The sequence below is a fragment of the Gadus morhua genome, chromosome 16 (assembly GCF_902167405.1).
Source record: "Gadus morhua chromosome 16, gadMor3.0, whole genome shotgun sequence".
NCBI classification, from domain to species: Eukaryota; Metazoa; Chordata; class Actinopteri; order Gadiformes; family Gadidae; genus Gadus; species Gadus morhua.
Window position 1 is genome coordinate 27,873,721 of NC_044063.1, and position 12,407 is coordinate 27,886,127.

Below are 12,407 nucleotides of genomic sequence, written 5' to 3' on the forward strand. Positions count from 1 at the left end.
GCGTGAGCATTCCTCGTGCTATAGCCCAAGGCGGCTATCAAAAAAGCTGAATGATTAGATGAGAAGAGATATATTCAAACGTAATCACTTTAGCTATTTGTTTCACTTTTTGTTTAACTACATTCTTTAAATGGTGTACATGTTTATATTCTCTACTCCATTTAGACTCTGTTCAAATCTTTGCACTTGAATTCAGCCATTCAACATTTATTTACATTTTTAACTATGGGGCTTTATTAAAACATATTTTCAACCTCACTTTGCACTACAGCACTCACCACATTTTCTGCAGGAAATGCTTTTTCTAGTTGAAACTGCTGTTTAAGGCGTTATGGAGCCTTGTCTTCTAATCAGGTGCATTCTAATTTTGTGCATCAGAATAGGACTGTCTGCATCTTGGGAAACATGATTCATTGAGAATACCTGGTATAATATGATTCAATAATGTCATGACTGCCACCCTGATATCTGAATGTACTGATATCTGTACAAACCTATGCATTTAATAATTCGGCTTCAGTCTCATTAAAAATAATATTGAATTACTTTTGCTTGCAGGCCAAAGGATTCTACTTTCCATTAAACCGAGGTGCTGCTTCAGTGAATCAGTCATATTTTTAGCTTGTTTTCTAAATTACCTTTACTTAAGATTTGAAAAATTCTACTTCAGAAACCAGCTTGTCTTATACAAATGTATTAGAGGGTAGGGCTGCACGATTATTGCCAAAATGATTATCACGATTATTTTTCATCAATATTGATATCACGATTATTTACCACGATTATTCATTGAAAAAATTGCCGCCAGGCCACGCCCCCCCCCCCCGTTTTCACGCTTCGCGCCGCACTCACGCAGTCGCAGACAGGTGTACAGGGAGCGCTTGGTTTGCTTTGCAGCGGAGGTAGAGCGTTTACTGCATGGGCGGGGCTCGTTTCTTTTTTCGTTTTCTTTTTTTTGCGGATGCATTATTTAAAATGTAAAATTTAAATTAAAAAAAAATAATAAAATAGAATAATTATTTAAAATGTAAAAAAAATATCGCGAAAATATCGCGAGAACACTACGTGTCATCGTGGGACGCCAATATCGTCATCGCGATAAAAATTCGATATATTGTGCAGCCCTATTAGAGGGTGAAAAGAAAGGGTACGTATATTTGGTAGTTTAACCAATATCACCAGTTGTACTCCTTGCTTCATAATGATATAACTTGTATTGATTGCAGTGTGATCCTATTTGAATGGTTCTTCAGTGCTAGTATTTACTGATGACAATACTCCATCAGACAAAGGGACCAAGGCTGCACCTAGTGAGGCGGCAGCAGCTGCTGGAACTTCTCCAACAAAGCGTCTGGATAACCTCTTCTTCATCGAGGAGCCCAAGAGTGTCTCTGTCGCAGAGAGTGAGTAATTTCTAATGTTTGTCAGAAGCAATCTGACAAACAATCTGATAACACCTGTCAATAAAGGTGATGAAGGTTTTGAGACTATTGTTTGTTGTCTGTGTGTTGCAGAGGGCACTGCTACCTTTATCGCCAAGGTTGGAGGTGATCCCATTCCCAATGTGAAATGGATGAAGGGGAAGTGGAGGCAGATCACCCCTGGTGGTCGTATCTCTGTGGAACACAAAGGGCAGGAGGCCAAGCTGGAGATCAGAGAAGTGACCAAGTCTGACTCTGGCCAGTACAGATGTGTGGCCTCCAGCAAACACGGAGAGATTGAATGCAGTACAGACATGGAGGTCAACAAGAAGGAAGAGGCGGAAGGAGTTGGGGACTTTAGGGCCAAGCTCAAGAAGTAGGTGTTCATAAACACAGAGATTTATGCAGCCATGTTTCATCAGGTGTCATTAAGGCCATGTACAGTGGATGACTTGTGGAGGTGTGGAGTCCTCAATCTCCACCTCCTCTAGTGCTTTTTCTTGTCATGCGTCTCATGGTTGGGCAGGCTGGGTTTCTGCACTCAGTGAAGTGTGGCCATCACATGGGCCGCTACATGGGACAATATGAATGAATCAGTTTGTCTCCATAGGACTCCATCCAAGACGAAGAGTCCAAAGAAAGAGGGAGAGGTTGATATCGTTGAGCTACTGAGAGGTCATGACCCCAAAGATTATGAGAAGATTCTCCTCGACCATGACATCCACGACTACCGGGCAATTCTTGAGGCTATTTCTTTCTTGAAGAAAGAGAAAGAGGATGAGACAGGAAAAGTGGTGCGTAATAAACTGAGATCACAAAAAACACTTCTAATGCCACAAGGAACACATTTATGTTCTAGAGGTTTTGTCCCTGGTTTGATGGACAACAATCTACAGTAAAGGAGCAGACCTGAATCTGAAAGCTGTATCTTCTGTCCCTACAGGAAGTGGAGCGCGGAGGCCGAGTAACGAAGAGAGGACATGGCTAGACTCATCCAGCAGTTGGGAGGCCGCGCTGGCACAGAGGTACCGGTGGTCGTCTCCTCCGTCTCATCAGTCCTATAGAACATCAGATACACCAGTCTTATGCAAACATCAGATACATCAGTCTTATACAAACATCAGATACACCTGTCTCATACAAACATCAGATAGACCAGTTTTGTACAAAAACAGATACACCAGACTAATACAAACATCATATATACCAGGCTCTTCTGGCTCAGATTACAATGTGTTTTAGTTCAGGTTGATTGATCAATGTCTTCTATTTAGTGCTTTTAAAATGGCTGGCACGTTTCAAGGACTGAATAGAATAATTGTCGATGCATTCATCATTAATCCTGTGTTGGTTTGCAGCCTGTCTCTGTGTTAAAAGACATCAGTGACCAGACCACTGCTGAGAAGCAGGTGGCCACCTTTGAGTGCCAGGTCACCATCAACTACCCTGAGATCACCCTGTCCTGGTACAAGGGCACCCAAAAGCTGGACAACAGTGACAAGTATGACATTAGTGTGGTAGGGGATCGCCACTACCTCAGAATCAAGAAGTGCAGTGATAAGGACCAGGGCGACTACCGCGTGGTGTGTGGCCCTCATATCTCCAACGCCAGACTCACCGTCACCGGTAAGTCGCCATGCAGTAAAGGGTCCTGTGTTGTATTGTAATTTTCATCACCTTCCACTGTTCTTCAGTTCTTCTTTGGCTTTGGTATCCCACAAGCTGCCTCTCAGAACCAGCGACCTCTATCGTTGAATCATGTGATTTAGATGCTTTATCTGTGTTCTTTGGGTTTTGTAGTATGTTCTCCCTTGTGTTCTCCTTGTTGTCTTTATTTCCACACTTCAAACGGTTATAATGTCAAATCTTCTTAATATTGAGGTTAAATGTAGTACATAAAACATTGTCAAATGTTGCTACATGCTCTATTTTACCTTCTGTTTTTTAATTTACCAAAATCACTTCAACAAACGGATCTCAAGCATTGATGTGAAAGAGAAGCATTCTGCGACCTTTGAGTGCGAGTTGTCTTTTGATAATGCCCCCGTAGCTTGGTAAAAGGACACATGGGAGTCCTTTCTTCTTCAGGCGTGTATACTATAATACTCTATTGCTTCTTTGGCTTGTTCTCAGTGGTAGCGAGTGTGGACACACTGGGAGAGACCAAGAGCTCAGCAGAGCTCTCCCTTTCAGGCAAAGGTCCGTATGTCACAGCTGCTTCATAGTTGTGCAGTGATATTGAATATGTAATTCAATTATCTGGTTGTTAAACTTGATACCTTGTCCTCTTACAGAAATTGGTTTGGGACAGGTTCCCTATGGTGAGTAGATATTAATTTGAAGTGTTTCAAAGCAATCTTATTACCTTTCTGTAAAACAAAACTGTAGCATAATCTTTACATTTTATTAAATAGAAAATGGTTCAGTTCAAACTAATATTTCCTGAAGTTTCAGCCATTAGCTAAAATTGAGTTTATCTCCAAACATACCAGTAAATGAAGTGAAGGTAAACTTCCCAAAAATAGATAAAACAAAATGGATTTTATCTAAATCTTTAAATGGGTAACACTCTACAATAATGGTTTACTAATTAATCATTAATTGACCTTAGTTAATGGAGTAATTAGCATTATTATATAGCAATAGCATAGGGGTAAGGGGAAGTGAGTTAGAGGTAGGTTGTTGATTGTAAATCAGTTATTGTGAGTTTGAGGAACTCTGGTTCAATTGTATTATCAATTTATACAAAAGTTTACATTAATACCATAACCTTAGTTAAAATGTACACTATTAGGAAACATGAACATCATTCGTAAAATATTTCTAGATCATTAGTCAACTGTTATTACACTGTTAATTAATGATTATCACTGAATCATCTAATGTCATCATCTAAGTTCCTTAATGGTTCATCAATGTACCATTATAAAGTAATTTATGTATGGATACATCTCTAGATATCCAAGACAAAACAATTCGAGTACAAGAAACATCATCTCAGTTTACTTACACGGGTAAGACTAAACGTTAGTAATATCAATCATAAATCTCCAACTGAAATGGGACTTTTGAAGTTCACAAATGTTTGACGTTTCTACCTAAAGATTCGTCTGAGTTCTATCACTACGAAGAGAAAACGGAAGTAAAAGGTACAAATCCTTTACTCTGTATATTCTATAATCATATCTATAATGATTTAATAATCCTTGGATTCATGCCTGTTAATTCTAAATTAATTTAAAACCTGTTCTGTCAACTTCATCATCATCGTCCTCACCCTCCATCCTTAATACTTAATCCCAAAAACTTAAACAAAATAATAAAAATATTCTCAACTCATGATTTACCCCATTGAGTCATCGCTTTTAACCCTATCTGCGGAAAGAGCTCCTTTTGCACACGGGAAGTTGTCCTCTAACACCACAGCTAATCAGAGCTTCAGCACTGAAGAAAAAGCCATTTATTTTCAGTATTCTTCAACCTCAGTCACACAGGGCTGGAACTCATCTTCTCATTCTCATCTTTCATTCTAAACCCTGTCATGTCTCTAGCCTGCTGCCTGTCTGTCTGTCTGTGGTCTACATCACTTTGATTTTGATCTCATTTGTCTGAGTTGTATTCTCATTCCTAAATGTTTTTTTATGGCTATCAATGTTATTTGTACCATTGTGTGATGTATATTGTCTGATATGTGGGTGTTTCAAAAGGCCTATAGTTTGAGGTCCTAAGAAGTGGAGATCCTATATGTGGGTGTTTCCTAAGGCCTATATTTTGAGGTCCTAAGAAGTGGAGATCCTATGTGTGGGGTTTTTCTAAGATGACTTTCTTCCCTCCGCAGAAGAAAGGAAACCAGTTATAGAACGTGTTGAGAAGACACGAGTCAAAGGTACAGCTCTACCGGTTATCCATGCTAGTGTAGTGAACTAAACAACCTGCCACTCGTGCTTCTAGGCTTGTTTCCATGTAGACCTGCAGGCCTCCTTCTGTAGGACTTACAGCACTGCTTTCTGTTTGTGTGCTGAATGTGTTTGTGATCCACGTCTATGGACCAATTAGCAGCAGGTGTGGGCTGAATGTGCTAATTATTATTGGCTGTTTCACACTGTTTCAAACAAAGGCTTCTTTGTTCTGTTCAATGCTTTTCATTCTGCTTTACAGCAACTCTTTCAGCTCTTTTAAACCTAGACTCACTTTAACCAAATGTTATCTAGAATCTAATGGTCAAACTATCATTAAAGTTCCTGAAGCTGACCGCAGACCAGAGGAGAAACTCTCTGTAGCCCAGCCTCCTGTCCCTGTAGCACCGCCCCCTGTTCAAGGTATTCATACACATCTTTCTGCATTGTAAAATTCTGTCATTGTACTATTCTGAGTCTGTGTGGTGCGTCATGTAGACAGGTTCATTCTGCCATGCTTTTTGTTTCTCAGTTTCTTCCAATATTTCTTCCATTCTTGAACCTTTCTTGTGTTGAAGTCGAAATTCAGTGATGTTATGTGTGTCATTGCCTAGTTGAACTCGTTGAAAATGTTTTTAAGTACCTGAAATCAAGAAGCCTGAACCCCAAGTGAGCCCTGTTCCTTCGCGCAGAGAAGAGGAAACTGCAATCCCAGAAGGTAACATTACGGTATATTCCATATTCTTGGGATAGATACATTATCCAGCACACTTCAAGATCACAGTTTGCTATTGAAATTCAAATTATTCTTATCCACTCTTTACATTACATCTTGTAATGGTTCTATCTTGTCATTAATATTGTCACTGCCTAGAGTGAATCACTGTTGTACTGTTAGTAAACAATGCCTATTGTGCATTGGATTCTTTCTTCTTGCTTTCTTTTCTTTCGCTCTGATACTAATGTATTGTCTATTGTTCCTGTGGTGAAAGTCCCTGTGGCTCAGCCATCTGCCACCAAGGTCCACACTCCTAAAGCTCCTCCCATTACTGCCAAAGGTACTGCAGAGTTGATTTTACATTCTTCATCACATCTCTTGATGTTATCTGTTGTGTTTAGGAATGTGACAAAATGTAACAATGTAGTATATGTATTTTTTTTGTTTCCTAAATGTCTAATGCCAAGCACTCTTGAGTGTGATTCCTCAAATGTGCAGTGACATGTGTCGAATGTGTCAGTAATAAGTTAGCATTAAACGTGTGTTAAATGTTTCCTTAAAACCCAGTACCCAAGGAACCTGTTCAAACAATCACTCCTAAGCTTACCACACCAAAAGAACAAGTTCCTTCTGGAGGTATTTAAGTCTGTTAAGTACCTATTCTTTCTTCATTAAGTTTAACGCTGTCTCAGCCAGTAGGTTGGACAACATGTTTAATGTTGAATCTATTTGATGTAGTTGTTCCCAGACCAGTGGAACCAGTTGTTGATCGACCTGCCTCCAAGGTTACTCTGCCCATGAAAGATGTACCCCTACCTCAAGGTACTGCAAAGATGCTGTGATGCTTCCCTTTCTGGTCTTGTTCTAAGTTCTCTTCCAGAAGAGCTATCTGCTTCTTCTGCCTCTTTTTCATGTGCAGTTCTTATGAAATTGCACTCAGTGTGGGTTTACTTATAGCATCATATTCATAAACAATTATTTTTTCTTAAGTCTCAGAACCCAGAAAACAATGTGACCCACAACCTCCAAGCCGACCCCAGAAAACCCCATCAGAAGCTTTAAAAACAGGAGCTGATGTTAAACCTGATGCTGATCAGGCTCGGCCAGAACCGCTTTCTACTTTTAAAGTTCCAGAGCCACTGGCTCAGAAGCCACAGCAAGCCATGCCAGAAACAATAGCACCTGTTTCAGAAGAAACCAAGCTTGTTCCCAGGAGGCCCAGAGAGGAAACAAGCATTGTTCCTCAGCCAACAGAGCTGACCCAAAAGGCTTCTACATTTGTTCCATTCAGCCCAGAGGCCAGAACAGAACAAGTATCCAATAAAACTACAGAAATACCTAAACCAGCAGCAGTGGAACCAAAGCCACTATGTAAAGCTCCTGATAAGTCAAAACAAATCACAGAAAAACCTCAAGAAGGTAAATATGAGTTGAAATTTGATTCATATTAACTCATAGCCTCTTAACTTCTTTATCTTTCCTCTTCATATCTTCATATCTTTCTCATTCTTGCAATATTGTGTCTGTCTGTCATGAATATTTACTGTTTGCTTTGATGTTTGATGGATTAAAACAGTCAAACCAACGGAATTACCACAGGATAAATCTGGAGTAGATAAACCACAACTGGATAAGAGAACGCCCACCACAGGTATGCTTTGAACCAAACACTTTTCTGCAAGAAGTTCTGATAGTCTAGTGCTTCTAGATTACAATACAATTGCTGAAATGTGTGTTTTGTTGATTGTCTTGCGTCTTCAACTTTGTCACCGTTCTATGGTGTTTAAAATCTTGGTTGTATTCTTAAGATGCTCACCTTCTGATGAAGACTGAGCAGGAAGCAAGAATAAGAGCTGAACAGAGGAAGAACGTATCCACAGAAGAAATGAGGATTTATCTGGAGAAGAGTTCCAGTGAGCTGAATAGTCTGACAGAATTCAGATCCACTTCAGAGGAAGTGGGGTCATGTGATCACAGGAAGGAACCAATTAGAAGTGAGATGAGAAAAAAAACGGTGGCAGTAACAGATGAGGTTAGCACAGAGTACAGGGAAATACATAAAATACACAGCATTGAAGGTACCGTGGCCAAACCAAAGGAAAAACTTTACGAAGACATCAGACCTGCTGCCAAAGACGTAAAAGGTTTATCTGCTAAGTCTGTGAGTCCTCCTCAAATCAAGAAGGACTTAGCAACACCAAGTTCCTCACACCATTCTCCACTTAGCCAGTCTACAACAGCTAGTCCACCTAGCCAGTCTCCATTAGCTAGCCAGTCTCCAACAGATAGTCCACCTAGCCAGTCTCCAACGGCTAGTCCATCTCACCAGTCCCCGCCTAGCCACTCCCTTCCCAAGAGAGAAGTACTGATACCTGAGAAAACAGCAGAACCACCAATTCCAATATTATCAAGTAGAGTGGAAATCTCTTGTGAGAAGGCTATTTCACTGGAAAAGAGGGTTGATCAAAGACATGTGTGTCAACAAACTGAGAGATCCATTACTGCTCTTCCAGTGGAAGATTTGATCCTATTCAAAAAACCTTCTACCCATGCCGTTAAGATGCCACAAGCAACTAAGATGGTCCTTCAAAGGAAACAAGTTGACTCTGTTGGAGATAAGCAAGCTCCCAGAGCAAGGCAGTCTATGGGTGAATCAAGAGCAGTTTCTCCGAAACAAGAGACACCCGTAGAACAACAACATCCCACACCTAAATCTTCCCCACAAAGGCAAGACAGCAAGAAAACAAAGCAATTGGAGAACATCGAAGAGCCAAAGCAAATGAAAGGTATTCAGCAATCAATTAAAGAACAATTCACACTCTTATGATCTTATGATCAACCTGTCCAACGCTTTTAATGTAGAGATGTTATTCTACATCGCACTCTTGCCACACTTTCATCTGCTTTTAATCGTGTGTGTCTCAAGACACAAGAGTTCTTGATTAGCACCTCTTGATTAGCAGAAAATTTGCATTTGTGTGTAAATTGAACTCATCTTGGTGTTCATCTCTTCTGTATGCTTTGTGAACACCAGGAACATTGAACTTTATTTGAGTAGCACACTCTTGTCTGTTCAATGAATTCACGTTGTGCGTTATTGTGTCTTGTATTGTCATGTAATCACAAGGACTTCAAAGTATTCAGGAAACCACTTGTATTATTTGGGATCCCATTTATTCCTCATGATGGTCACTTTTTCTTTTGACACAGAGAATCCTGAAAGGTGTCTTTCTATTGTGTCCTAATGTTTGTGCATTATTTGTGTATTTGGTCGAAAAGCTTGTTGCTTTCTTTGTCTTGATATTGCACCTTATATTCCAAAGTGCCTCCTCAAGAAGAGAAGAAACCTTCAGAACCAGCAGCAAAGCCTGCTCCTACTCCTCCTCCTCTTTCAGTCACGGTGGATGTTCCTCCAGGTAGTTTGTTTGTTAGTTTGTGTTGTTGAGGTTTTGTTTGTCAGACATTCTGTTGGTAGTATCCATAGCATACATGTCCTCTCCAGTCTTTAAAGCTTGTGATACACGGCAGACATGTGACTGAGTTGATTTCTTGGTAGCTAAAGCCTATCCCGTGGAGAAGATAAAGGCTGCCCGGGTGGAGAAGAAAAGTCCCCCACCCGCAAGCATGGAGAACTCTCCTCCTGAAGGTACCATCTCTTGGCATCTATTCTTCTGTCTGTTGCTCGGCTGAAGCACCTCTTAAAATCCTCTTCCTGCATTGTCACATTTAGACAATATTATAATACTGTTATTATATATTATAATACATGTTCCATCAAATCGATACCCGAATCTTTAGTTTCATGTCTTTTATTAATTAACAATGCTTGGTTAAATATGTGTGTAAAGATTTTTCTTTTTGTATTTTATGTATATGTGAAGATGTTTTTATGTTCTTATAGTATGTATCTTATAGTTTGAAATATAAGGTACATTAAGGTGAAGTTGAATGGAAGGTAATTCTTTAAGAATGAGTTTTCCAACTCTCAACCCTATTTACTATGCCTGTCTATCCCCCTCTTCCTTTGTTTGTACTGTTGTCTGTACTCATGTTCCCAATTCTTAATTTTTTGCAGACAAGGGGCCTGTCACAACACCAGGACCAACTAAAGGTATTGAAATTTACAGTTTAAAAAAACCTATGACCTATTTACTTAATTGACAACTAAATTGTCATATATCTGGCAGTTTTGTATGATTTTCTAGTTGGCATTTCAAAGTTAATTTGTGTTATTGCAAATTAGCTCTTGGTTCTAGGTCTATTGATTCTCAGAAAAAAAAGGAAATGTGTCAACAATTCTGTAAAAACATATTTACTATCTTAAACACAGCTCTGTGTAGTAAACCAAAGGATAAGATTCCTGTTAAGGAGGCAAAGTATTCAGACACATCAAAGTTAAAGAAAAAAGTCCCACAATTGCCAAAAGAGGAGGATCCTGTCCCTGAAATGATCAAACTAAAGAAAATTCCGGTGCCAAGTAAACCCCAAGAATCTGATAAGGAAAACCTAAGGTCTAAAGTGGAGGTAACCAGGCGTCCTGACTCAGAACCCATAGCTCATGCACGTCATCATAGAGATCATCCTGAGATGAAAGAGAAGGCGGGAGAAGTCTTTTCAGCACAAGAAGAAGGGTCTGAACGGGGCCATTCTGAGGCACCTGAAATCACTGGGGCAGAAGAGGAGAATAATAGATGGACAAGTACCCCTAAAGTCTCGATGGAGGTAGAGCCTGAACCAGACCTTGCGAAAAAGAAAATTAAAAAGTTGTCAAAAGATGAAGAGGAGGAAGAAATGGTTAATTGAAAACCCATTAAAAAAGCATGTGAAACCAGAGGCGACCGAGCCCCCCAAAGCTACCAAAGACAGTGGTTCAAGTAAAGATATTGAGGCCAGACCACGGAGGACAGCTGGGACCGTCCAGATCGATGAACCCACTGTTAGGAAACCAGAGGGTGAACCAGCAGTTACCGATGGAACTGCTGATGCTGTCAGCAAACCAGGAGATGAAGAATCACCGCCACCTGCAACCAGGACCAGGAGGACTCCCGATGCCCAGGTGGACCAGGAGGTGTTCACACTTAAGAAGCTGCTTGATAAAATTCCCAAAGCAAGAGAACAAGATGCTGACAAGCTCCAACAAAGTTAAGGTTACTGCCGTACCAGATAAAGAAAAAGGGCAGGTTGCATTAAAACATTTAACCAAGATCCCAAAAGGATGACGAAAAAACTAACAACACCTCAATTACCTGATAAGAAACAATTGGCAGAGCCCACCGAACAGCAGCACAGGGATAGTCCTGTCAGTAGTGAAAAGGAGAAGGGCGTTAAGCCAGCCAAGTCCATCAAACATCCAAGTCCTCCTGGAGCAGAACCCCCAGCAACCAAAGAACAGCCCCTGCTGAAAGCAGCTGGAAAAACTGGAGAAGGAATTCAACAAAAGCTTCAAGCAGTTGGGAAGAAAGGTTTGGAAATGAAAAAGACTCCATCACCAACAGCAGTTAAAGAAATGCAAAAAGAGGAGGGACTTTTCGAGCTAGTTGAGCAGCTCAAGAAGTTTGAGTTGAAAATGACCCCGACACCCAAAGTTGATAAACCAAAGCCTGAAGAGGTGGAATCACTTCTAATTGAAAGAAAACTAAGTGGTTCAAAAGAAATCAGGATCCCGAAAACAGTTTCCCCAAAAGATTCAGTTGAGGCTGTGGCTCTCAAAACAGTTCCCAGGAAACCCTCCCCAGAAGAGGAGAAGGCTGGAGAGGCAGTGAAGCCCAGCAAAGGGAAGGTCCCATGTCCAAGGAGGTTTCTCCAGGATCCGTGAAGTTCCCCATGTCCAAGGAGGTTTTCTCCTGGATCTGTGAGGGTCCCCTTGTCCAAGGAGGTTTATCCTGGATCTGTGAAGGTCCCCATGTTCAAGGAGGTTTCTCCTGGATCCGTGAAGGTCCCCATGTCCAAGGAGGTTTTCTCCTGGATCCGTGCAGCTGAGGAAGGTCCCTACTCAGCTGGAGGAGGAGGTGTTTGGAGAGGAGTACGAGGGACAGCCAGACGAGGGGAAAGATAATGAGGAGGTTTGGGGCTGGGAGATGGTGCCCATAGAGGAATGTGAAGATAGAGAAGAGGATGGGTTTGTTGAAACCCCAGGCATGCCTGGAGCTAACGAGGTGAGAAGGAACATCCCTCCTGATGCCCGGAGCCTCATCAGTTCCTCACCCATTCTAATCATCTGACCCATCTGTGACCAATGGCGCCATCCTACCCATTCATTTCTTTACCTCTTTACAATCAACTCATCCATCATTCATCATCCATGATCTTCATTGTTAGTGTCAATCATTCTGATTCTTGATTTGGAGTTCTGTAATCTTCCTGAAATCCCAT

At 40.9% G+C, this 12,407-nt stretch overlaps 1 protein-coding gene across 1 annotated transcript in view; it reads left to right on the forward strand.

Moving 5' to 3' along the window:
• The window catches only part of ttn.1 (titin, tandem duplicate 1), a 207,583-nt gene that overhangs the window by 55,355 nt on the left and 139,821 nt on the right, over positions 1–12,407 (forward strand). The window contains 19 exon segments of the mRNA XM_030380517.1: positions 1,287–1,403; positions 1,515–1,797; positions 2,032–2,215; positions 2,365–2,394; positions 2,396–2,446; positions 2,780–3,047; positions 3,555–3,620; positions 3,716–3,742; positions 4,379–4,435; positions 4,526–4,570; positions 5,260–5,307; positions 5,660–5,740; positions 5,958–6,035; positions 6,310–6,375; positions 6,603–6,671; positions 6,774–6,857; positions 9,359–9,451; positions 9,592–9,681; positions 10,111–10,146. Of these exon segments, the coding sequence (XP_030236377.1) occupies positions 1,287–1,403; positions 1,515–1,797; positions 2,032–2,215; positions 2,365–2,394; positions 2,396–2,446; positions 2,780–3,047; positions 3,555–3,620; positions 3,716–3,742; positions 4,379–4,435; positions 4,526–4,570; positions 5,260–5,307; positions 5,660–5,740; positions 5,958–6,035; positions 6,310–6,375; positions 6,603–6,671; positions 6,774–6,857; positions 9,359–9,451; positions 9,592–9,681; positions 10,111–10,146 (1,773 nt within the window).